The 22,059-nt window shown below is 47.2% G+C and overlaps 1 protein-coding gene across 19 annotated transcripts in view; it reads right to left on the bottom strand.

Annotated features, from left to right (window-relative positions):
* Nucleotides 1-775: 775 nt before the first annotated feature.
* TCF7L2 (transcription factor 7 like 2) overlaps nucleotides 776-22,059 on the bottom strand; it is a 196,261-nt gene continuing 174,977 nt past the window's right edge. For 3 of the 19 annotated variants that reach the window (XM_073904190.1, XM_073904189.1, XM_073904193.1), the window contains 8 exons: nucleotides 21,960-22,046; nucleotides 16,532-16,657; nucleotides 15,866-16,025; nucleotides 15,488-15,595; nucleotides 10,534-10,582; nucleotides 9,900-9,950; nucleotides 8,561-8,633; nucleotides 2,609-2,965 (listed from right to left, as the gene is read on the bottom strand). In XM_073904190.1, the coding sequence (XP_073760291.1) occupies nucleotides 2,758-2,965; nucleotides 8,561-8,633; nucleotides 9,900-9,950; nucleotides 10,534-10,582; nucleotides 15,488-15,595; nucleotides 15,866-16,025; nucleotides 16,532-16,657; nucleotides 21,960-22,046 (862 nt within the window). In that variant the 3' untranslated portion in view covers nucleotides 2,609-2,757. Of the gene's footprint in view, nucleotides 2,966-7,828; nucleotides 7,902-8,560; nucleotides 8,634-9,899; nucleotides 9,951-10,533; nucleotides 10,583-15,487; nucleotides 15,596-15,865; nucleotides 16,026-16,531; nucleotides 16,673-21,959; nucleotides 22,047-22,059 lie in introns of all 19 variants that reach the window. The other 16 variants (XM_073904198.1, XM_073904197.1, XM_073904194.1 and 13 more) reach the window with 9 other exon arrangements.

Genomic DNA, 22,059 nt, shown 5'->3' on the forward strand with positions numbered 1-22,059 from the left:
CCTTTCGGATAGCTGGGGCATTCCCGTGCACCCATCCATCCTAATCAGCCTGAGAAATGATCGCAGTGGAAACCTCAGGAAGATCTTTACTGTGGCCCCTGGTTGGTGGTGGTGATGATGAACTTGCACCCTTCCCAGGGTACAGCCACAGAACTTTGAGTCCCACACACAGCAAGATTCCTCCATACAAGCCGCTAAGTGATTCGCCTTGATCCGATTTTCTACATACCTTCTTACTCAACATCCGCTCGCGGTCAGAGAAAGGTTTTCAGTCTGACACCCTGGCACCTCTCCCTGCGGGCGACTCTTAGAAAGAAGTCAGAATCCTTCCACATCAGTGGTCCTTCAATGGGAACAATGTGGTGTCTTAAATCCATTCCTGGGGAACTAAGTGTCCTTAACCAGAATTCAGCCCTTTCTAAAGCTGGATACTGTGAGCGAAGGCCAACTAACATCTACGAAATGATTGTTTTATAGTCAGAAGTGGGACAGGGACTCTCTCACTGTGCTCTGCTTTCAGAAACGAACTAACTCGGTACACAGGTGTGCCCAACAGGCGTCGAGAATGAGAGAAAGAAAAAAAAAACCACAGAAACCACCCACGAAAAGAGTGCAAGACCACTTTTGGATATCCAAGTCCCAACCCACCGCCCATACCAACCCTGTGGTCTGGTCTTAAGTTCCAGCTCCGGAGGACGGTCCTCTCGCAAGGAGGCAGGTACGGCTTCCCCCAAGGCAGAAAATCCAAATCACAGAAACAAGTGACCAGCCTTGATCTGCACATACTAAGTTGCTTTTATTAATCCAGAACGGCATGCTACAGATACTGTACAGCATGAACATTTATTCATTACAAAAATGGCTTCCAAACCATTAAAAATGAAATTGGAATAAGAGCATAAAACGGAACAGTAACATCACAACTGTTAGGAAACATTCAAAGTATTCACAAAAAATGTTATAGTTAGCATTTTAATAAACCAGAGAAAAATTGGAGACAGTTTTACAATCGCTTCATGTCAACTACAATGGCACTGAATGAACAGGTTTCAGCTTTATACAGCATTTTGCAACATCAACATGCCTAGGTTTTTTTTTTTTATTTGTAAAGTTTGCCACCTCCTTGTATGTCATACGTGTACATAAAAGCGGCAGCTGGTTTTTCCTTTAAGAGTAATCTAATATACAGAATTTTTGGCCCCTAAGGGTTTATACCTCTTCATTTAAAATGCTTTCTGGACAATCTGCTACCAAACACATCTTGTTATAGGTGACATTAAAACTACATACAAATCTACCTATGTAACATCACAGCAAAACATGATGAACAAAAATTACAGCATCAAAAAGAGGGAGAAAGCTAAAGTCACTGAGAATTTTGGCACATAAAGTTTTGCACACAGTCAGGCCGTGTCCTAAGGGTACAGAGCTGCCGACTCTGAGTTCGAAGGGGAAACAGGGTGGTTCCCGCTGCTGCTTACACGGCGTCACTAAAATTCCCTCGCTAATTTTCAAGTCTTGGTTTACATAATGGCTTTTAAAGCAACTTTTGTTAATGCTACTGATCCTTTAATGCAACTAGTAATGTCCATTTGGCGGCATCTGGGTTTCATACAGCCAAAAAAAAAAAAAAGTCAAAAAGAGAAACAAAAAAATATATATACACATTTTATATATAAACTTAAAAACCTTGTACAAATGAGTTGTTATATATAAGATGCTTATGCTAAGGGGAAAAAAAACTTTATACAGTTTCAAGAAAAAGGAAAACATATCTTAAAAGGGACAACGTACAGGTTCGACGAGCAATCTCTAAAGCAATAAATACTACTGGTCCAACAGCGTTGTGATTCCATTAATTGTTGAGTAGGACCCCCCCCCCCAAAAAGAACAACACCATGGAACAAGGTATATTAACACATTTAACCCTTTGTTTCTGTACATTTAAACAATAACAAGTAACATCACAATTAAAGTTGTTTCACACAGAGAAAAAAAAAAAGGAATATGGCACTGCATTCGTTGTGCCCTTATGGTTTAAAAACCAGATGTAAAATGATTGGTTCGCAAGCTCGTATTTAATACAAATAATACAGAACCAACTCCTTCTGGAGGGCTGCTTCAAAATTGCTTCTTTTTTTTCCTTTTTGTTTTTTAATCAGTCTTTTAAAACTAAGCTATCCGAACTACATAACAGTTATGTATATATATATATTTTTTAAACGCTACAAAGACTTTAAACAGCTGTTGATAAAAATTTTGGTAGAATCATGAGGTTCTTCTCTCATCTACATATTTAAAAGGAGAAATTGAAATAAGAATGGGTCAAATATTGACCAATGAACTCCATAAACATCAACTAATGTAGCCACGTGGCACAAAATTAAAAGAGTACAAAACAAAACCTTTCCAAGGGGGTGGGGGTGGGGGGGTACAAAGAAAAGCCGAGAAAACCGCAACACTACGCAAACCAAAGTGGGGGTGGCTAGCGAAGCTAAAGCTATTCTAAAGACTTGGTCACGAGGGACAGCGGCTGGGGCTGGGTCCCGGCCAGAGAGCTGTGGGAATGTAAGGAAGATGTCGACGGCTGTGCGAGAGAGGACGAGGGCATGACGGGCGGCTGCAAAGCGGCGGGAGGCAGGTCCAGGGCCCCGTTGGGACAGAGGGCGGGGGCCTTGCCGGGGGCGGCCTCGGCAAGCAGGAGGGCGGGCGGCGGAGGCATCATGGACAGGTGGGCCAGGGGGTCGGGCTTCAGGGTCAGCGAGAGAGGCTGGGTCTGCTCAGTCTGTGACTTGGCGTCTTGGGGGGGGGGGGCTTGGCAGGTGGGGGGGGGGGGGGGGGGGGGGGGGGGGGGCCTAGCGGGTGGGGGGGGGGAGGAGGCGAGTCTAGTAAGCTTCCATCTGAAGAGGGTGGACTGAGGCAGCTGCCTTCACCTTGTATGTAGCGAACGCACTTTTTTTTTCTCCTAGAAACAGGGGGAGAGAGTTATCTGTGAATAAAGGGCAGAGATGCCGAGGGAGAGAGTTACCTACTGCTCAGAGGCGCGCTGAAGTCCCCTCTGCCCCCAGAGCCCGCACGCCCCGTGGCCAGGGGGCCGCGCTCACTTGGCTGTGCCCCCCCGCCCCATCTAAGCCTGCCGGGCCGAACCACGGCGTGGGAGTCGAGGCCCAGCCCCCTACCTACCTGCTCCCCCCGCCCAACCCGGCCCCGCTACACGCCCGCGACCCCAGCCCAGCCCCGATACCAGGGAGCCGACTGCAGGAGGCAGCGCCTGTTTGCCGCAAAGTGGCTGCGTCCACGCCGAGATCAACTGCGAAGTGTGTTCTCTTTCGGCTTAGACACTCCCTGGCTTGCCCATCACATCTCCCCTGCATTCCCGCCGCTAGCACCCTACTCCCAGTGGCGTGTGTGTGTGTGTGTGTGTGTGTGTGTGTGTGTGCGCGTGTGCGCGTGTGTGTAAGAGAAAGGGAGCTCCTTCCCCAGGCGCCGCCTGTCCGTATGAAATTCTCAAAATGCTGACTGTTGAGCCCACCCACAGAGCTGAAGGCAGTGCTAACAAGGGGCTTAGAGGTTTTCACACCCACACCGCCGCCGCCGCCACCACCAACGCCACCGCCGCCGCGACCGCCGCCACCACCACCACCGCCACCACCGCCACCGCCACCACCGCCACCACCACCGCCACCACCACCACCGCCAGGCTGCCGGCGCCCAGAGAGCTTTCGGGCTTTGTCTGTTAAGAACCACACCAAATCAAGAGAGGTCAGAATCAGGTGAGAAGGGGAGGGGATAAGGGGGGAAACAAAAATAAAACAAAAGAAATTTAAAAACAAAACAAAAACAAAAAATAAAACGAAAACAAAAACAAAAAAACCACCAAAAACAGGTAGAAGAGGATAAACAAAGGTGGGGGAGGGGGAAGAATAAGAAAAACAGAAAATGATCCAAAGGAACAAGAATAACTGGTTGTATGGCCTGCAGGTTGTGGATTAAATTATGATTCAAACTTGATTTTTTTTTTTTTTTTAAGATTTGGGGTCTTCCCCTCCCCCACCCCAGAGTGAGAAGGCTGGAAGGAGAGACAGCGAGGATGGGTTGGAGGGGCACCCTGTCCTGGTCACTCGGCCGAGGCCGTGAATGGAGGGCGCAGCGTGTCACAAGGAAGTGACGACAAAGAAGAAGTGCGGGGGTGGGGAGGTGGGAGATCACAGCACGGGACTGGTGGGGTCGGGTTACGGTGATCAGTGTTTAAGCCGGAAGGACTAAGTTTGCCCTGCACCCAAACCAGAATCTCCCCTCTACATTTCCCGTTTGCATAAGAAATAGGAATGAGGATTTCAGAGACTCTCTTGCTCATCATCAAAGGTTGGGGAAGTCGATTCAAGAAATTGAGCATGTGACCTCAAAGCTTCTCCTCCTATTAATCCCAGTCCGATGGGGAGGATATTTACTAGGAAAGGTGATCCTGGGAATCAACCCGACTCATGCAATAAAAATCACGCAGACACAGGGAGTGTGCTGACCTAAGGAGCCCTGAACACAGGTAAAACCATGGTGGATGGGACTCTGTCTAAAAACAACTGTGTAAGCGCCGGCCGGCTTCCCATTCCTGGAAAGCAGTTTAAGATGCTGCCTGGGGTCAGATGTCACTGGCCTTTGAAAGGAAGGAGCTGTAATGAGTTCCTCCTTGGGTCTGTGCCCCAGAGGTGTCTGCTCATGCCCCTCCGTGCGCGGGGTGTGGACTCAGCAAGATGGCAGGAGGGCGGGTGGGAGGAAACATGCTTGGCCTTCCCTGCCTCCCAGAGGCTGAGACCCACCAGGGGGAGGCCTCAGGGTCTACCCGACTACCCACTGGGTGGAAAGGAACTCTAGGGGTGCAAGGGCAGCCCCCCTCACCTTCAATTTGGAAAGGTTCCCTTTCTCCTCTGGGATAGACTGAAACAGACGGTGGGTTCTGCTCCCATCCCAGAAACCAAGATACATAATTAAGCCTCTCCGAGTTTTAAACCACCTTAGCCTGCAGATCAAAACATGCTTAAAAAACTAAGATGTCCATGCATTTTAAAAAATGGGAGAAGGGAGGGGTGGGGATGGGGGCGGGGCATAAGCAAAAGTGAGAGAGTGACAAGGACAAAGGAGAGAGCGAGGAGGGGAGAGGAAAGGAGGAGCAAGAGGACAGGGGGTGACGGCAAGCAGCATTCCATGCTATATTAGGGCAGAGTAAAAAGATGGGAAAGCAACTTGGTGGGCTCAGAACAGAATCTTGTTAAAATGTCCTCAAATGTCAAATAAAATTAGAAACCCTTTGTAGCGAGCAAGGAGTCCTGATTGGCTAGGAGCGCACGTGCCGCTCCGCTCACCCGCCCGCCCTCCTGATGACACGGAGGTTTCCACTTCGAGGGGGTGAGTGGGAGCCTTCTGAACACGGGACACGAAGACTATGAAGCACAGCGAGACACTCCTTCTAACAGGTGGCTGAGCAAAAGGCAGCTGGAACACACACTCCTGACGGGCTGGAAGATGCCTCATTGTGTAACTGCTTGCCTTTCTTTTTAAAGCACATTGTGTCCTATTGATTTAGCACCAAGCCAAATCCTGGCAAAGAGGAAAAGTTGAGGAAAAAAGGGGCAAAACCCATCTGCTTACCCTCCCCCTCCCAGGCTCCATTTCCAACCAAGGGGTGGCCCCTGAAAATTCCACTTTTAGCTTCTCATGGATTTATTCTGAAAGGAAAACTAAGGGTTCTTCCTGATCCTGTTTTGGAATTATACCCTTCAGTGAGCTAAAATGCATCTGCTGATGCTTTCAGGGTCTGAGAAACACCCCCCCCGAAGAAGCAAAGTGGCCACCAGGAACATTCTAATGGTGTCAGGGTGGGAAGGACGCTGAGCAATGATGAGGGACACCAGCCCGCCATGCTGACAGCTGGCCCCTCAGAGCTGTGCTTTCTGAAAATCGTGCTTATGAAGCAGCTACAAAGATTTTGGTTTTTGCTCTTGTTTTTTGTAAAAATGTCATGAAACTTCTGGCCTCTGAGGCAGATCCCATACCCTGGCTTTAAACAAGGTGCAGGCTGTGTCTGAGAAGGGGACGTCCATCCCCGTCAATGTTAGGAATGGTAACTTTCAGGGGGAAAAAAAATGTCAAGTTTAACTTGAAGCAAATGCTTCCGAAACAAAAAAAAAGGGGGACGTTCATAAACCACCACTCACCCCCCCACACACACAAATAAAATAGACACAAATCCGGCAACACACCATATTGCGAGGTGGCCACAATGGTCTCAGCCATACATTTCTAGAGATCATGAGAAACCTGCTCAGGAGTGAGCCCTGCGATTAAGCGAAATCCTTCCCCATGGTATTCTGCAGCTAATCATCTTCCTCCTCAGCATGGAGGAGATTCTGCCACAAACTCACTGCCTAGACCTGTCTTCCCTGGGTAGGCCTACTTAAATCCCTAACATTCTTCATCTACCTCCTCATGAAACTCTTTTCTGTGGCACAGAGAAGACCCCGGGATTGTGCCGAAAGGATATCTGTCACCTCCGTGAACACGGCCATCTCACAGAATGAACGACTGACTGGAGGATCTCTCTCCAGGCCTGGAACCCTCACTCAACGGGCAGAGAGGGCTGTCTGTGGAGTTCTCCCTCAATAAAGATGCTCAGGCCCTCTCTCCCCTCAACGTCTGGCCAACTTGAGGCACTTGGCCAATCCCTCGTAAGGCACCAGGGGGAGGGTAAGAGACACAGGAGACTCGTGGGCATGCACATGATGGGATGGACATCTGATCTAATGTCTAAACACGGAACACACGGCAAAGGCATGAAGGAGAGGGACACGTGACAGGGAGGCACTACAAACAGGGAGGTGTGTTTGGGGGTGTTGAGATACCTACCATCATAATATTCCAAATTCAAAGACTGCTTGTATCAGAACAAAGAAACAACAAATTTAACCAAAGGTGGTCATTAAAGGAAAGGAAATGAGACAGGAAAGAGTCGGTATCCCTCCACCAAGAAGGAAGTACCTACGGCTTCCCTGAAATTACAGGTTGGATGGAAACCTGCACGTGGAACGCGGGTGTTCAATTTGGACTCTTCTAGTTCATTTTGGAAGCAATGCTCTCTCGCTCGCTCGCTCTCTCTCTAAACATATGCAATATATATATGTGTAATTCCGCAGGCTAGCAACGCTGCAGTACAGGACTGCATGACTCATTGCTTGTAGCCCTTCAGCTGGTGCATGCCGTTCAATGCCACGCTTCTTTTCAGCACTGTAAAACAATGTCAGCTAACCGGGCTCCTCTGTCCAGAGACATGTGGTTTATCAACATAAAAGAAAAACAAAACAGAACAGAACCAAAAAACGCCTGCCCCAGAGCCCTTCTCCAAGTGTCTTGACTCTCCAGTACGTGGGAATGGCCCTTGCTGCCAAGTTTTTTTTTTTTTTAGCTCATTCAAACCTTTGGAAACGGTGGTTCTATCTAGGCTCAGCATATATGCCACAGACCGGGCCCGTTCCAGGATGCTGGCTTGCAAAGCAAAAGGGTAAGTGCCCGTCCTGGTCTGTTAAGGGTGTGGTCTCCGTCCTACCATCGGGGATCTGGATATGTTACTCGGAAGAGCAAGGGGGAAAGAGAGAAAGAGAAAGTGGGGAGAGGATACGGCATAAAATTAGCAAGGAAATTTTGAAGAATGAGGATCATTAGTCATTGATGCCGGGAGGGAAGTGGATGGGAACGAGGTCAAAATACATCAACACACTAAGGTAGCAGAAGGACAGAGTGCTTTGATTTTCCCAAAGGCCTCACAGTGGTCATATACCTGCACGGTTTGCACCATAAAGTCTGTCGGTCAAGCCCGAACAGTGCCCGACACTTCTTTGGAGTATTTGCATCTGTTAGCATAAGTAAACACAAAAAATACAACACGATGGTGGGTCATGCTCAGTTGGATGTGAAATCTCAGCTACTGCTCACTTGCCTTCTCTATGACCTTAGCTCTCTATGATCGTCTTCCCTCACCAAGGACATGAAAGGAAAAGACTGCTATGAGGCAAAAGAAAAAATAAATAAATAAAACAAAACGATAAAACACGCACCAAAAAACAAAACAAAACAAAACAAAACAAAAACAACAACCAGAAACCAAAAAACAACAAGGAAAAATAAATTAAAAAATAGAAGAGAGGAGGAAGGGAAGAGGTGACGCTGTTGTTTGCTTCTACCTAGGCCAGGGTTACGATGGATGTCACTGGGCCCCATCCTGGGTGGTCAGGAGGAAGGGGGCTGGCAGGCAACGTTCCCTGGGAGGGGGCGCGCTGGGGTTGGCTGTCGCTGACCCGAGGAGGCACGAATGATGCTGTTTTACAGTGGCATTTTGGCTAGCAGCAGCGGGGAGAACAAGCACGTCCCTCACAGAGCAGTGTCCCGCACCCTCATGTCTCCTAAGATCCACACACAGAGCTACAAAGCAACAGGCCAGAGAAGGAGGGGGGAAAGGATCGAATAGACCAGCTGCAGACCAGCACAGCGAATCTGGGAAATCTATACACACCTGCAAGGGCCGCACCAGTTATTCTGTTGATCAAGGCCAAAGCGCGCTCGGCATTTCTTAGGAGCGCTCAGGTCTGAATGAGTTCAAGAGAGATGCGAGCAGAGGAGGACGTGGGAGAGAGAGAGGGAGAGAGAGAGGGGGGGAGGGGGGGAGAGAGAGATACAAATAAGAAAAAAATAAAAATAAAAAAGGGAATAAATCAATGACCTGGTTACTAATTACAAAATATTGACTTTCGATTTTTTAACTTTCTTTAATTAAAAAAAAAAAAAAAAGGAAAAAAATCACATTCTTATTCAACGGGTGAAATTAGCTGTTGCAAATAAAGCTGCAGTATCCCTTCTTTAAGGACTGTCTCTCCGATTCGTTTTGAGTGGATAAAGGGAAGTCAGATACTGAAAAAACTAAATTTTTAAATAATATTTTTCTTCTTTTGGTTCTGCTTTTCTTTTTTTTTTTTCTAGCTCTCTCAGTTTGTTTTTCTTAAAGAAGAAAATAAAGCGAAGGAGGGAATTAAGTTTGTAACATGCTTTTTTCTTCTCAGAGTACAACAGTTTAAAAAAGAAAAAAAAACTACAAATAAAAACAGAACAAAATGAAACAAAACAGAAAGAAATAAAGAAAGAAAAGGGGGTTGTGGTACTGGGATATTGCAGCTTTTGAAATGTTTTTCTTTTCTTTTCTTTTTTTTTAACCGATTTTCATGACTACTAACAGAAGAACAGATGAAGGTGAACAGGCAGTGTGAATGAGCTGGTCAGGGTTAGTCAGAAGCTCATAGCAGCTTTTAAGCAGGTACAGTCAGTAAAATGCTAGTGGATTTGCAAATTAGGAGCAGGAAAGCAAAAGGAAGAAAAAAACTAAAATAAAAAAAAGCGAAGGAGAAAATAATCATACTGCGAATGCATGCTTGCGTGAGAAAACTTAGTGGGAGCAACGGAAAATGCCATTAGATTAAGGAGGTTTATTACTGAATTCCTTCCATTTTGGTTGGTTTTTGCTTTTTTTTTTTTTAACCAGTCTCTTTTAAAGAAATACTGCATATTCAATTTGCACAGTTAGTTCAACACTAAGTCACTGTCATCACTGCTTAAACAACTGTTATGGGAAAAATAAATAAATAAATAAACAAAGCGAAAGTTAAATCAAATTAAAAAAAAAAAAACAACAAAAACAACTGAAAAAAAAAAATCTACCGAAACATACGAAACCGTGTAGATGGTCATTTTAAAGGATGTTCAAATGTCATACGTGTTTAATGTTAATAAAACTATAATGGCAAGAAAAATTAAAAAAACAGTTTATCGACTATTTTAATGACTCAAAATGACATTAGCACCTGTAATCGGAGGAAGTGAAAGGCAAGGATTTAGGAAACATTCGCTGTGTTCTGAAAAAAAAGAACAAATTATACAAAGCCTTCAAAATTTTTGTTGTCGTTTGTAAAAGCCTGGCCTTCTCCAAGGGGACCTTCTGATATTGCCTATGCAGTATTTCTAATTTCTCCTAGAGAATGACAAACCTCCTTAATTTAAATTGGGTGCAATTTACCACTGTAAAGGCATGCATCAGAACATTCAGGAACAGCCCAGTTAATATCAAACACTCACACACACCCCGCCTACTCCCCCCGGCCCCTTCCTCATCCCTACAGACGTAGACAAAATAAGCAGACTGCATAAATCCCGCATAGGCATGCCTACCACCCTCCCGTTACAGGCTCTGCGGTTATTTAAAAACACATTCCACTAGAATTACAATGTGCTTTTCATGCAACAATGAATGTTACTAGCTTCAAAAGGGCAGTCATGAAGCAATTAATTAAAATGCATACACAAGAAGGCTGGCTAAGATGGGTTCCCCCACAATGTCCTGGCCTTGAATTTCTCCTGCCTCCCCCAGACAGAAATCTAAGGTCAAAGAGTGGTCCTCATAGTACCGCTCCTTCCTCCTTCCTCCTTAGTCTAACTTACCATTGGTCTCTCCGGGCTGCTTGTCCCTTTTCCTCTTCTTCTTCTTCCCCTAGACGAACAGATGAAACACGAGGAATTATTGCAGGAAACAGATGGGAGGAGGGCGTCTGGGCTCACCTCGAAAGGAGAAGGCTGGAGGAGGGGAGCACTCCTCTGTCTCCGTCCACACCCATGGCTCCCACAGTGTTTTTGAACCCCCCCCCTTTTAATCCAAATGCCCTTCAGTTGTGCTTCAGCTAGAGGGGCACACACTCAGCAAGGGGAAGAGAAGGGGTCAGCAGGGGGTGAAGGAAAGACCTCTTTTCCCACACACCTCTGTCCATCCTCAAACCTGACCCAGAGCATCTGATTCCACAAAGGGGAGAAGAGAACTGATGAAGGAATATTTAGGGAGGTGTGGAGAGACAGGGCTGGGAGTGGTCCAAGAGCCCAGAGCCAAGTGTCAAATGACTGTGGACATGGCCATGTGGACTAAGAAAGCCACCCCCCGCCTTGCTCCATGCAAATCTCTTCCTTATTAAGGCCACAAGGCCCTCCTACTCAATCAAAAACCAAAAGCTTTAACTGGGGCTTTACTAGTAACAACAGCTAACATTTACTGAGCACATACTATGCGCCAGGCATGACTCTAGGTGCGCCATGCATATTGACGCGTTTTTCCCTCACACAATCCTATACAACAGGGACTATCACCATTCCAATTCTACAGAGGAGGAAACTCAGGCACAGAGGGGTTATGTGACTTCCCTGACACCACACAGCTCCAAATGCTGGGGCCAGGATGGGAACTCAGGAGGTCTTGGCTCCACAGCCCTTACCTCCTAGGCTGCGCGACCTGCATATTTAATCCCTTGCTCTCCCAGGAAGGTTTTTAATTGATTACAGGGGATGGATCGCATGGGGTCATTCACATTCTCCAACCTGGTACCTTTACTGTCTGCTTGTGGCTGGGATGTGGCATGGGAACAGAGACGAGCTCTGCAGAGCTGACTGCATCCCCGCAGATCTGAAACTAGTTCTCTCTCAGCTTGTCAGTGCTGGTCTTATCCATCGGGGTCAGATGCTGGGTACGTATGAAATGATACAAACAAAAGGACTGGCCTACATGTCTATCTGTTTCCGAACATCTAAATATCGCCTCTGCCTAAAGTTCTCATGGTATGTTGACATCAACTCCGGAAGGGAAACCAACAGTGACGGGGGTCAACTTGACAACCCATAAGGCCCTGTAAGGAGAACCTCAAGGTGGAGAAGACGTGGTTTTGGCTCCATCCAAGGGCTGCAAGCCACCTGTCTCAGAAAGCCCCTCTTTTCTCTCAGATCTTGAGGCCCATACCATTTGGGAAGTTTGTCTTGGCCTTGAGTTTGCAACATTGTGATACATACTATATTCCTTGATAAACAATCTAAAGATTTTGTATTTATTTATTGGAGAGAGTGTGCCTAACCATGCACGCGCGTGAGTGGGAGAAGGGGCAGAAAGAGAGAGGATCTCCCAGCAGACTCCCCGCTGAGCGCAGAGCCCAATGTGGGGCTCGATCTGATCTCACGACTCTTGAGATCACGCCCTCAGTGGAAACCAGGAATCGGACACTTATCCGACTGAGCCACCCAGGCGGGCCCTGGTAAACAAGGTAAAAATAAGAAAATAAAAGGAGCTCATGGGGCCTTCTTGTGAGCCTTGGTAGCCCATCTTCACGTCTGTGCCTCTCCTAGGGGAGCAGCAATGCGCTGCCTGGCCATCTTGGAAAAGGCAGGAGGGGCTAGTTTCAATTTAGGAGCCTGAGTGAACACTCAGCTGGGCACAGAAAACCGTGGTGACTCTGGGCAGTGTTGGCATCCACACACCCAACGGATTCTCAGTCCCCTCTGGTTTAATACAGTGCTCACCCATTTCCCATCGCCCTCAATATGTTCTGAAAGGCAAGTCGAAAGTTCCAGTCCCCATGGGAAGCTGTCAGTTTAGGATATCTAACTGAGATGTTCATGACTGAGGAAAGGCTTATTTAAACTGAAGGCTTCTAAAGGACAGGGACTATGTTTTAATCAGAAGAAGACAAGAAGAAGCTTAATAAACATTCTTTAGTGAAGAGGGACATATGTCTCAAGAGCGGACAGCCACCCCATTATCTTCTTAGATGTAACAGAAGAAAAAGCCTAAATACGGAGGTGGGGGGTGGGGAATTCAAGATGAGCAATGGCTTAGGATTTGTGTCCTTTATCTAATCTGGAAGAGCTGGAAAGGCAACAGTGTTCTAATACAATGCCAGGGGTTAGACAGCACTACGGGACGGGACCAAACTGTTTTCTCCTGTGCCCCCAGAAGGTGCCAAGTCCAACAACCCAAAGGTGATTGTTTTATTCAATTCTATTTTGCTAAGGCTTCCATTACCACTTGACTGGAAAAGCAGGAACATGAAAGAGGCATGAAGTCAGCTCAGAAAACTTTTCCCAGAAGAACCTTTTGGACTCTACAACGACCAAAGTAATGTACAGAAACTCCTATGTCGAGTCAGCTAAGAAAAATCCCCAAACCCGACAAGTTCCACCACAGTCAAACCCATAAGACCTTGAACTCTGACCCTTGCTCCACAGACCGTATCCTGGGGCACAAAAGGGAGGGAAGAAGGGAGGGAGGAGCGCGTGTGTGTGTTCACACTCATGTGTAAGGAGCCATGGTGACAGGAGTCAGAAAGTACCGTGTATAAGAGATAAAGTTCCTTCAGTCCTAAATCTCGATCTACCTCTAAACTTTCTCTCAAGTCTTGTCAGAGGTTCCCCTATTATACTGAGCTTCTCCTGAATGTGAAGCTGAGCCAAAGTCACTTTAAGTGCCTCGTGGACCTTCTAAAACCTAGAAAGCACTTCACAAAAAGCCCGGGGCAATGCCTGTCTAACTGACTCCCAGGCAAGTCAATGGCAGCATTCTTTTGAAGCTATCACAAAGTTGGCCTTGTATCTCTGTGGAGATCTCCCCCTGCACAACTCCAGAGGGCACCATACACATAGACCATAGGGTAAATGGCACTCCCTAGAGTTGTGCGGTACACATCCTGCAAAGCTGTCCATGAAGGCCCTCCCGTGACCCCCGTGTCTGTTGGGGATATATGATATCTATAGTGGAGCAGAATTCCTCTCTGTGGTACCATTCTAGATCACTCAAAGACTTAGGTCTACAGCAGGTAGAAGGTGGAGGTAAACTCTAAGAGCTTCTGACCCGACACCAGGAAAACAGTGTCCTGAAATGAGATGGCTGTGCACGCAGAGGCCCCAGAGCTGGCCTGCTGCTGGAAATCTCCACCTCGAGGTCGGTGGGGGGCGGGGGGAGGTTAGCAGCAAGCCTGTGGGAGAGCATTCACTTTCTCATCGTCTTCCTGTCCGCTCCAGAAGAAAGGCTTCCCCACGGCACACATGCTGAGGACCAATGGAAAGGTCCCAAGCAGCTCAGACCCGGTGCGTGCCCATCCGTGAGTGACAAGGGCCCTGACCAGAGCGAACATTCCGGTGACAGGTACCAGCACTGATTCCTGTTTCAACTCCCAGGAGGACCAGAGCCTCGTGCCACCAGCCAAGGCCACTGGGACCCAGAGGGAGGCGGCTGGGGGCAGAGATGAAGACGCGGGGGTGAAGCCCAGCAGTCTGTGTTCTCCGCACCCCCGTCTCTGCACAGGGAAGGGCACACTGGCACGCACAGGTTGACAGGTACGAGAAAGAGCGAGAGCCGGCAAAGGCGGCATCCGCCCGGGACCCACCGATTCCCGCGCCTTCCGCGGCTCCCCGATGGCAGGTAAGTTTTGGGAGTCGACGTGCCTGATTTAACTCTGAAGCCCCACAGCACATTCAGCACCAGCACTAACTGAACTGATCTCAGCCCGCATACAGAGAGCGCCATCACCACGATGCCGTGCACAGGAGAGCTGCGTCAGGAGCGCGGGCGGGGCTCCACGCCACTGACCAGAGACGGGAGGAGAAGCCCACTGCTGGTATCAAGGCGAGTTTTGCCTTCACCAGCCTAGAGAGTGAATGGTTAAAAATCACTTTATAAAACGCAGTGCCATGGAATCAAAGTACCAGGTGAAGTAAGAGACAGCTCATCCACAGAGAGGAGAGCCAGCCCAGAAGGCTGTGGGGCAAAATGTGAACAAGAAATGACAGGGAGAGGAGACTAGGGGTCTCCTGAGGACAGCAAGGTCGGGAGAGGGCAGGAATGCTGGGTGTCACGGCCACTGTGATTAGTGAAAACAACAACCCTGCCGTGCTTCCCAAAACCCCAGGAAGGAAATTAGGCAAATCCTGCAGTCAACACAGAGCCCAGGAAGACACCTCACGCGGCGCAGACCCTTTGCCGACCCTTCCGGGGCCCCAGGGCACTTCCTGCGCCCCACCAGAGGAAGACTACCCCTAGTTGCTTGCAGGGGTCCTCCCCCCATGCCCCTCTCACTCAGCAGGAACTAGCTTTTCCAACTTGTCCTGCACCACAGCGTAGGGCAACTGCTCCTTTTCTCCCTCTTAAGGGCCAAGGCGCTGCTGGAAGGCCTGGGAGGAATTAAACTCTCTCCACCGAGGCCTGCCCTGTCAGGACCCGTGGGACCCCTGCTGAGAAGCACAGAAGCCCCCTGAGGCATATCCTAGAGCCTTGTCTTTACAAAGACCTGGGCAAGAAGGTGTGGACAGCCCCCAAGTCAATCCCACCGTCCTGGGCTGGAACAATGGAACACTGGCCTCCTCCCTCCTCCTTGAAGAACTCTGGCCTGCTGATGGAGCCATACTGGAAGCCAGGACAAGAACCCCCGCCCCCCAGTCTGGTGCTCGGACAGGTTGCCCCTGGTCCCAGCAGTGGGCAGACGGTACGGTTCTGAGGCCCGATTCCAGGTGGCAGGTAGCATGCCCTTTGGGCAGGGGAACCCCCAACACACCTCTACAGACTCTAGTTCTGAGAAAAATGAACACCTACATAGTTATCCCGCGCAGACCAGCCAGGGTACAGCTGCATGTGAAGCTGTCGCTCCTTCCGGGCCAGCTCGTAGTACTTCGCTTGCTCTTCTCTGGACAGTGCGTGCCACTGGAGGGGACACAGAGGCAGGCAAAACATCACGAACTACCCTGTGGCCGGGGCTGAGAGATGGGTCTGCTCGGCAGGGTCCTGGCACGCAAAACCTCATCTGTCAGCTCCCTCCCTGGCTCTCTCTCTGGGCGAGAGGATGGCGGCGGGTGTGGAGAAGGTCTTTCTGGTCATGCCTCCATGAAGGCCACTGCAGAAGTCAGCACGTGACTGAAGGGACGGGGCTACCGTGCCATGCCACCCCCTCTTCCCAGTGAGGGAGAGACCTACCCTTCGCCCCAGGATCTGATTGATGGCCGCACTTTCTTTCAACGTGCACTCAGCCACGACCTTTGCCCTCATTTCCTTCATATACAACATGAACGCGTTAAGAGGTTTCTTTATGTGGGGCTTCTTCTTTTCTTCTTCCTTTTTGGAGTCCTGATGCTTTCTGGATATAGACAGAACAGAGACACAACCCCATAAACAATTGCAAGGTCCCACTTCCTCCCCAGCAGAGCACCCAGCTCCCCGGCTGCTCAACACCCAAACCTAGCAGTTCTGAATGAGAAGCACGCTTCCACTTTGGGTCTTCTCCACCCTGGAAAACGGAACAAAAACATGGTAGCGAGGGTGTGGGGGAAGAGAAAGATTTTGTAGTCACCTCCTTGAGTGTCCCAGACACACCATTTTCCCAAGCCAGAGGGGAAAAGCACAGTGTGGACGATTCCCTAGGCCAGTGTCTCTCGTGTTCCCGGGACAGACCTCCAAATGTTCCGTCATGGATTGGGGACAGGGACACAGCTGCAAATCCCAGTCTGTCCAAGGACACAGGTACACCCCGAGGCACACGCACCATGGCCAACCACGGGCAGGGCCACCACCCAGCAGCCAAGGCATCAACAGCGGGCTGGACAAGATGGTGGAAGAGAAAGCGACCGAAAGAGCGACACTCACGAGCTATGGAGTGAGCCGACATCACTCTGGGAGGATTCCTGTTTGACTGTTGGCGTGACTATGGCCGGGTGGGGGATGCCGGTCGTATGTAGAGTGTGATGTGGTGGGACCATATGGGGAGGGAACCTGGAAGACAGGAAGCTGTGTAAATCGTCAGAATCAAAATGAATGAATGGGGAGGGATGTGTACACACAATTAAAAAACAAAACAAAACAAAACAAAAAACCCAGCACGTAACACTCACATGAAAGCAACCCAGGGCATATGAAACCTGTCAGCATTAATTAGCGATAAATTAAACATAATGATTCTCATAATGTCATTAAAGCCAATCTTCCCCTTCATTATTGATACTGACAAGAGACATTATGATTTTTCACATCTTTAGCAAAAGACAAATACAACGGATGTACTTGGGTGGAAAAGTAGGCTCAGACTACCTGCTGGAAATCACACGTCCAGTTGTTTTTTGAAGCATTATTAGTGGCATCTAAGAAGACAATTTCCTAAGTCCTAATCAGCTCTAGAATGAAAGGTGAAATCTATTGTTGCATATTGACAGCTAAATAAAATATTAACGTGGTTGAAGTACACATTTTTGACAATGCCGTGCATGCCTCATTAGGCCATATTCTGTTGATGGAGTACAATAAAATTTTTCTTTTTCTTTTGCTGATGTGGCCCACCGTTTTGACAGGAATGAGAGAAAGTGAGGCAGAAAGATGGGGAAAATCCAAATACTTCCTATCTGGGTCTCATCATAAGCCACAGATATTTTAAATAAGCTTATACCCTCTTATGGAAAGATGAAAAAAAAAAAAAGCTGTATTTTATACACACACATAAATGGAGCTTTGAATTCGGATGTGTATACCCTCTCCTGCTCTGTAATTCTAGGATTCCTAAATTACGTTTACTTAATAGGTTGCCTATGCCTTCAAAGGCCTTCTAAATGATTATCCAAGTGGTAACTATATGAGTCAAGGTTGTTTCCTCCTCTAATACTGTCCATTTTTAAGGAAGTTCTTTGAAAACCCCCCTTGGGCCCTGAATTAGCATTTCCCTACCATGCAAACGCACCAGAACATAAAGAGGTAATTTTGAAATGCCCATCTTGGCCCACACGTGAAGTGACAACTGGATCAGACAGCTTTCACGTTTTCTGATATGCCTGGAGTTGCCATGAGTTGTAAAGGGTTAGAAGAATCACCCTTCTTAAAAGAACATATACTACCATACAGAATAGTAGGGTGAGGGGAGAACCCCGAGAGAAAACAAAATGGCGGCCTCCAGGCTCCAACCTGTCCAGGTTGGGCAAGTAAGCAAGTGGAGCGCTGTTCGGGGGAAGGAGAACCAGATCGAGCAGTTGATGCTTTCTTAATAAATCCAAACCAAAACAGTCCCGCAGAGCATCCAGAGAATGAAGACCTGCTCTACGGGCAGCCAATTCTGGTAGGCACTGGAAGTGCAAGTAAGAGTTTATCGAGATGGTGATTTCAAGAGAATCCTGCATTCACAAGGTTCTTTTTCCTTATGTGGACTGGAGATGAAAACAGTTTCCATTTGACCCAAATAACGTAGCAAATGTTAATTTGAAAAACGGTAAACAAGCAAAAAAAAATGAACTAACTGAATCTGTGTAGATCAATGGAGAAAATACCAATGCACAAGGCAGATTTCTGAAGGGGCCCAGATGCACCGTGGGGACATTTGACTCAGAAATTCCATCCTGATGTGGCCCTTTCCCACCACTGCCTTTTACAAATTTAAGCCAGTATCAAAGTTTGGTAACAATGACATGATTTTTTAGTAAGAACCATGTAAGTCCTTTAGGGTATATGAAAGGGAGGGAGGGAGAGAAAGAGTCTAAGAGAAAAAGAGAAAGGAAAAAACAAGCAAACAACCTCCATTCCCTTTCCCTGAGAAAATGAAAAGCGAGCCCTCAGAAGGCACTTGGACTCCCATGTTACACCCTGTTCCTTCCACTGCATGAGGGCCTCTGAGGAAACATAAGTTAAGAACATGTGTTCTTGGAAGCCCCTGGGTGAAGCGGTGGGTGGACTGGCAGCTTTTACTGTGAATTTTAAAGGCTTGACATTCCTCAAATACATATGTTCTCTTCTTGCTGAATGAGAATATGTGTACAGACATGAGAGAGCGAGGGAGCGAGAGAGAGAAGCAGGGGAGAGACAGAAAAACACTGTGTTGTGTATGGTGTATGTGTGTGGGGTGTGTGTGTGTGTGTGTGTGTGTGTGTGTGTGTGCACGCGCACGCAGGCATGGGCACGCACACACACGCAAACACACACACACACCAAGCACCACAGGTAGCTACCACAGTCTGAGCACATTTTGGGGTGGGGCCAAATTTCCAGTACAGGCCATGAGGAATGAACACTTCCAAGTTTACAAACACATTCATCTACCTGAAAAATGGATAGCAGAGAAAGAAATGGGGTGTTAGGGGTGGGGGGGGGCTACACGCACACCGCTGCTTGAGAAATTCCTTTCTGCAGACAACTATTTCATGAAATGCAATAAACACCCTAAAAATTCTAAGCAGCTCATTATATACCCCCGTCTGCTTTTATGGCTCCGAGCCAGAATATAATGATGAACCTTAACTTGTTAAGGACAACTAATTTTTGTTTCTGGCTGTCTCAGGGGCTCCTCTCTTGCTCACGCTCACTTTACTTCACTGTTGACACGTTTCTGTTAACTGGATGTCATCTGCCGGCCTTGATTTTATGCACAAGCAGTGGGATGCATTTTCCTGTGCAACAATCCTGCTTTGAGTTGCATTAGGTTTGTCATTATTCTCTCATTTTCCCCCTTGCACTTGTAACATTTCATCTCTTCCTGCCTTATTTTTTGTGAGCCACGGTGCACCCACATTATGGTTTATACATGATCTCTCTCCCTTTGAAGCCGGCAGATTTCAGAGCCTGCTCTCGTCAGGAGAAGAGCCTTGCACCAATTTAGCAGGCTGAGGGCCCGGAGCTCCAACATCTCAATCTAAAGGGGGTCACAGGGTGGCACAAGTGAGTGTCAGCAAGAGCTGTTTAATTGCCAATCTAGGCTTCTCCATGGTGTTTAAAGTATAATGACCCATCACTTAATTCTGAGAAGTCCTGGCCCCGGCTGCTGAATAGAATGAATATCAAAGGGTGTTCTGGAACAGGGCAAGCTGCCTACATTTCCTATAACTGCCATAAGTATAATAGACCTATACTTCTGTCGCCCCATTACCACAATAATGTATTTAATTTGCTGTATACGCTTTTTAACTAGCTACCTTTCATAAGGCCTACCTGGGGAATCGGCGGCCTCCCCCTTGCACCCTGAGCCCCTGACCTTTCCTCCCACTGTTTCCTTCCTTTCCTCCACCCCTGTTGCCCACCTCTAAATCATCGGCTAACCTCCTAATGATAATTCAATCGATAAGCTTAACCCCAATCTCTATCCGACCATTCCTTCACTGCTTTTAACCTCTCAAATGCACCAAATAAACAAACAAGAAAAACAATCAGGGGCAATGATAAATGATGGTTTTGGGGGAAGATGGGGCGGTGGATTAGGAGCTGCTCTCAGAAGCAGCTCTCTTGGGAGACTCCCAATTCGTTCCCAGGCTTTGCAAGGTGGTGATGACATTATTTAATGAACATAACCTTCCTCCTCTCACTGGAGAGGAGGATGCACAAGCATTTTCCCGCCTAACCCATATTGGTGTGGATTTTGAAACCGAGATCATTTATCGCACACGAGGACTGGATCTTTAAAATTATGTCCTCTCCATGGCCTAATTACAAATGGGAGGTAGACTACAGCCTGTTTTTCTTAATGAATGTGATTCTTACTCTTTCCCCCACACCAAAATTACTGTTCTGTAAGCAGGAAAAGGGGCTGGTTCGTCCTGTCTCTCCAACCCTCCCTCCGGTCTTGGGTTCCCATACGGACCACGGAGATTGGGGGAAGATGCTAGGGACAGCATCCTTGCCATGTAATGCATGCTGATTTAATTATGGGCCATCATCAAAATGGATTACTTGTTGTAGCCCATCAGGAAAGTCTAAACCTCCACCGATTTAATTAACTTGACTGAAAATCAGATGAACAGAAAATAAAACTATCATTAGGAGCGATTAGTGACTACTTAAGCCTACTGCTGCCAACCAGTTTGCAAATAAACTAGCACTCACTGAAAAATTAGCCAGAATTAATTAGAGGGAGGAAAGGAGAACAGGGGATTAGAAAGATCCAGGTACACACATGTGGGTGTATGTGTGTGTGATACACACGTATTTATATGCTTCAAGATATATGAATGCACACACACCTACACACACACACACGACTTTTCTTTTTAAAGGAAGCAGTCACTGTTTTTATCCAATAAACACAACAAAATATTTCATACAAAGTATGAGAAGTCAGTGTAGAGCTTGTGACCCAAAATATTTAAATTAGAAGTTGAAGATGCCCCCCTATTAAGGAAAGCAAACATCATTATGTCCTTTGTCAGGGGGTAGGAATTCTTTGCTGGTTATTTGATGGGTTCCTTTCAAATTCTTGTTCTGTACACACAAGATTTTTTTTTTTTTTTTTTAACTTTCCAAGACTTAGAGCTGCACAGGCGAGGGTAGTAGCCACCAGCCACATGTGGCTTACTTGAAATGTGGCCGGTCCACATTGAGATGTGCTGTTAAGTGTAAAATACATACCAGATTTCAAAAAAAAGATAAGAAAAGAAAGTACAAAATAGAATGTAAAATCCCATTAATAGTTGCTTTACAGTGCTAACATGTCAAAATGAGAATATTTTGACAATATGAGGTTGAATGAAATAGATCGTTAAAAAGAATTTCACCTGGGTTCCCCCTGCCCCCTTAACCTTTTTAAAACTGTGGCTAGTAAAAAACTTAAAAAATTCCCTATGCGGCAGTGCTACTTTACAGAGGGGGGATGTTTGGGAATGGGGTGTCCCTTCTTGTTGACAGTGAAGAATCTGAATTTTGAAAAGACTACACCCTTCCTCAAACTCTCCTTTACGTAATAATAAAATTACTTCCACCCTTTCCGTTCTTACCGAGTACAGGGCAACAGAGAAACAACAGTTTAAAAAGTTCCGCATGTCCTAACTACTTCTTCCCACCTTTTTAAATTCTTAAAAAAAAAAAAAAAAAAAAAATAGCGCTCAATACATTGATTCCCAGATTCAACCTCGAAACTGTGACATCACCTACCTTAGAAGTTCAGATCAATTATTTTTCAGTATTTTCTAGAAGTAAAGCCTAATGCCCTATTGGTCTTAGACCATTAGGACTACAGGAAGGAGTGGCCCCTGGATGGCCTGGGAGCCATCTAGAGAACTTTCTGAGAAGTCCCCCATGGCTGACTTGATTGGAGGCCCCGGTTCTTGGAACTCACCTGGACATGGAAGCGTTGACGGTCAGAGCTGTGGGGTAGGGGTGGCGGAATCCTCCTGTCGTGATTGGGTACACTGGCTGACCTTGCCTATAAAGAGGGG

This window comes from Callorhinus ursinus, unplaced genomic scaffold, assembly GCF_003265705.2.
Source record: "Callorhinus ursinus isolate GAN/ISIS: 27379988/994484 unplaced genomic scaffold, GSC_fseal_2.0 scaffold20, whole genome shotgun sequence".
In the NCBI taxonomy this organism is placed as follows: domain Eukaryota; kingdom Metazoa; phylum Chordata; class Mammalia; order Carnivora; family Otariidae; genus Callorhinus; species Callorhinus ursinus.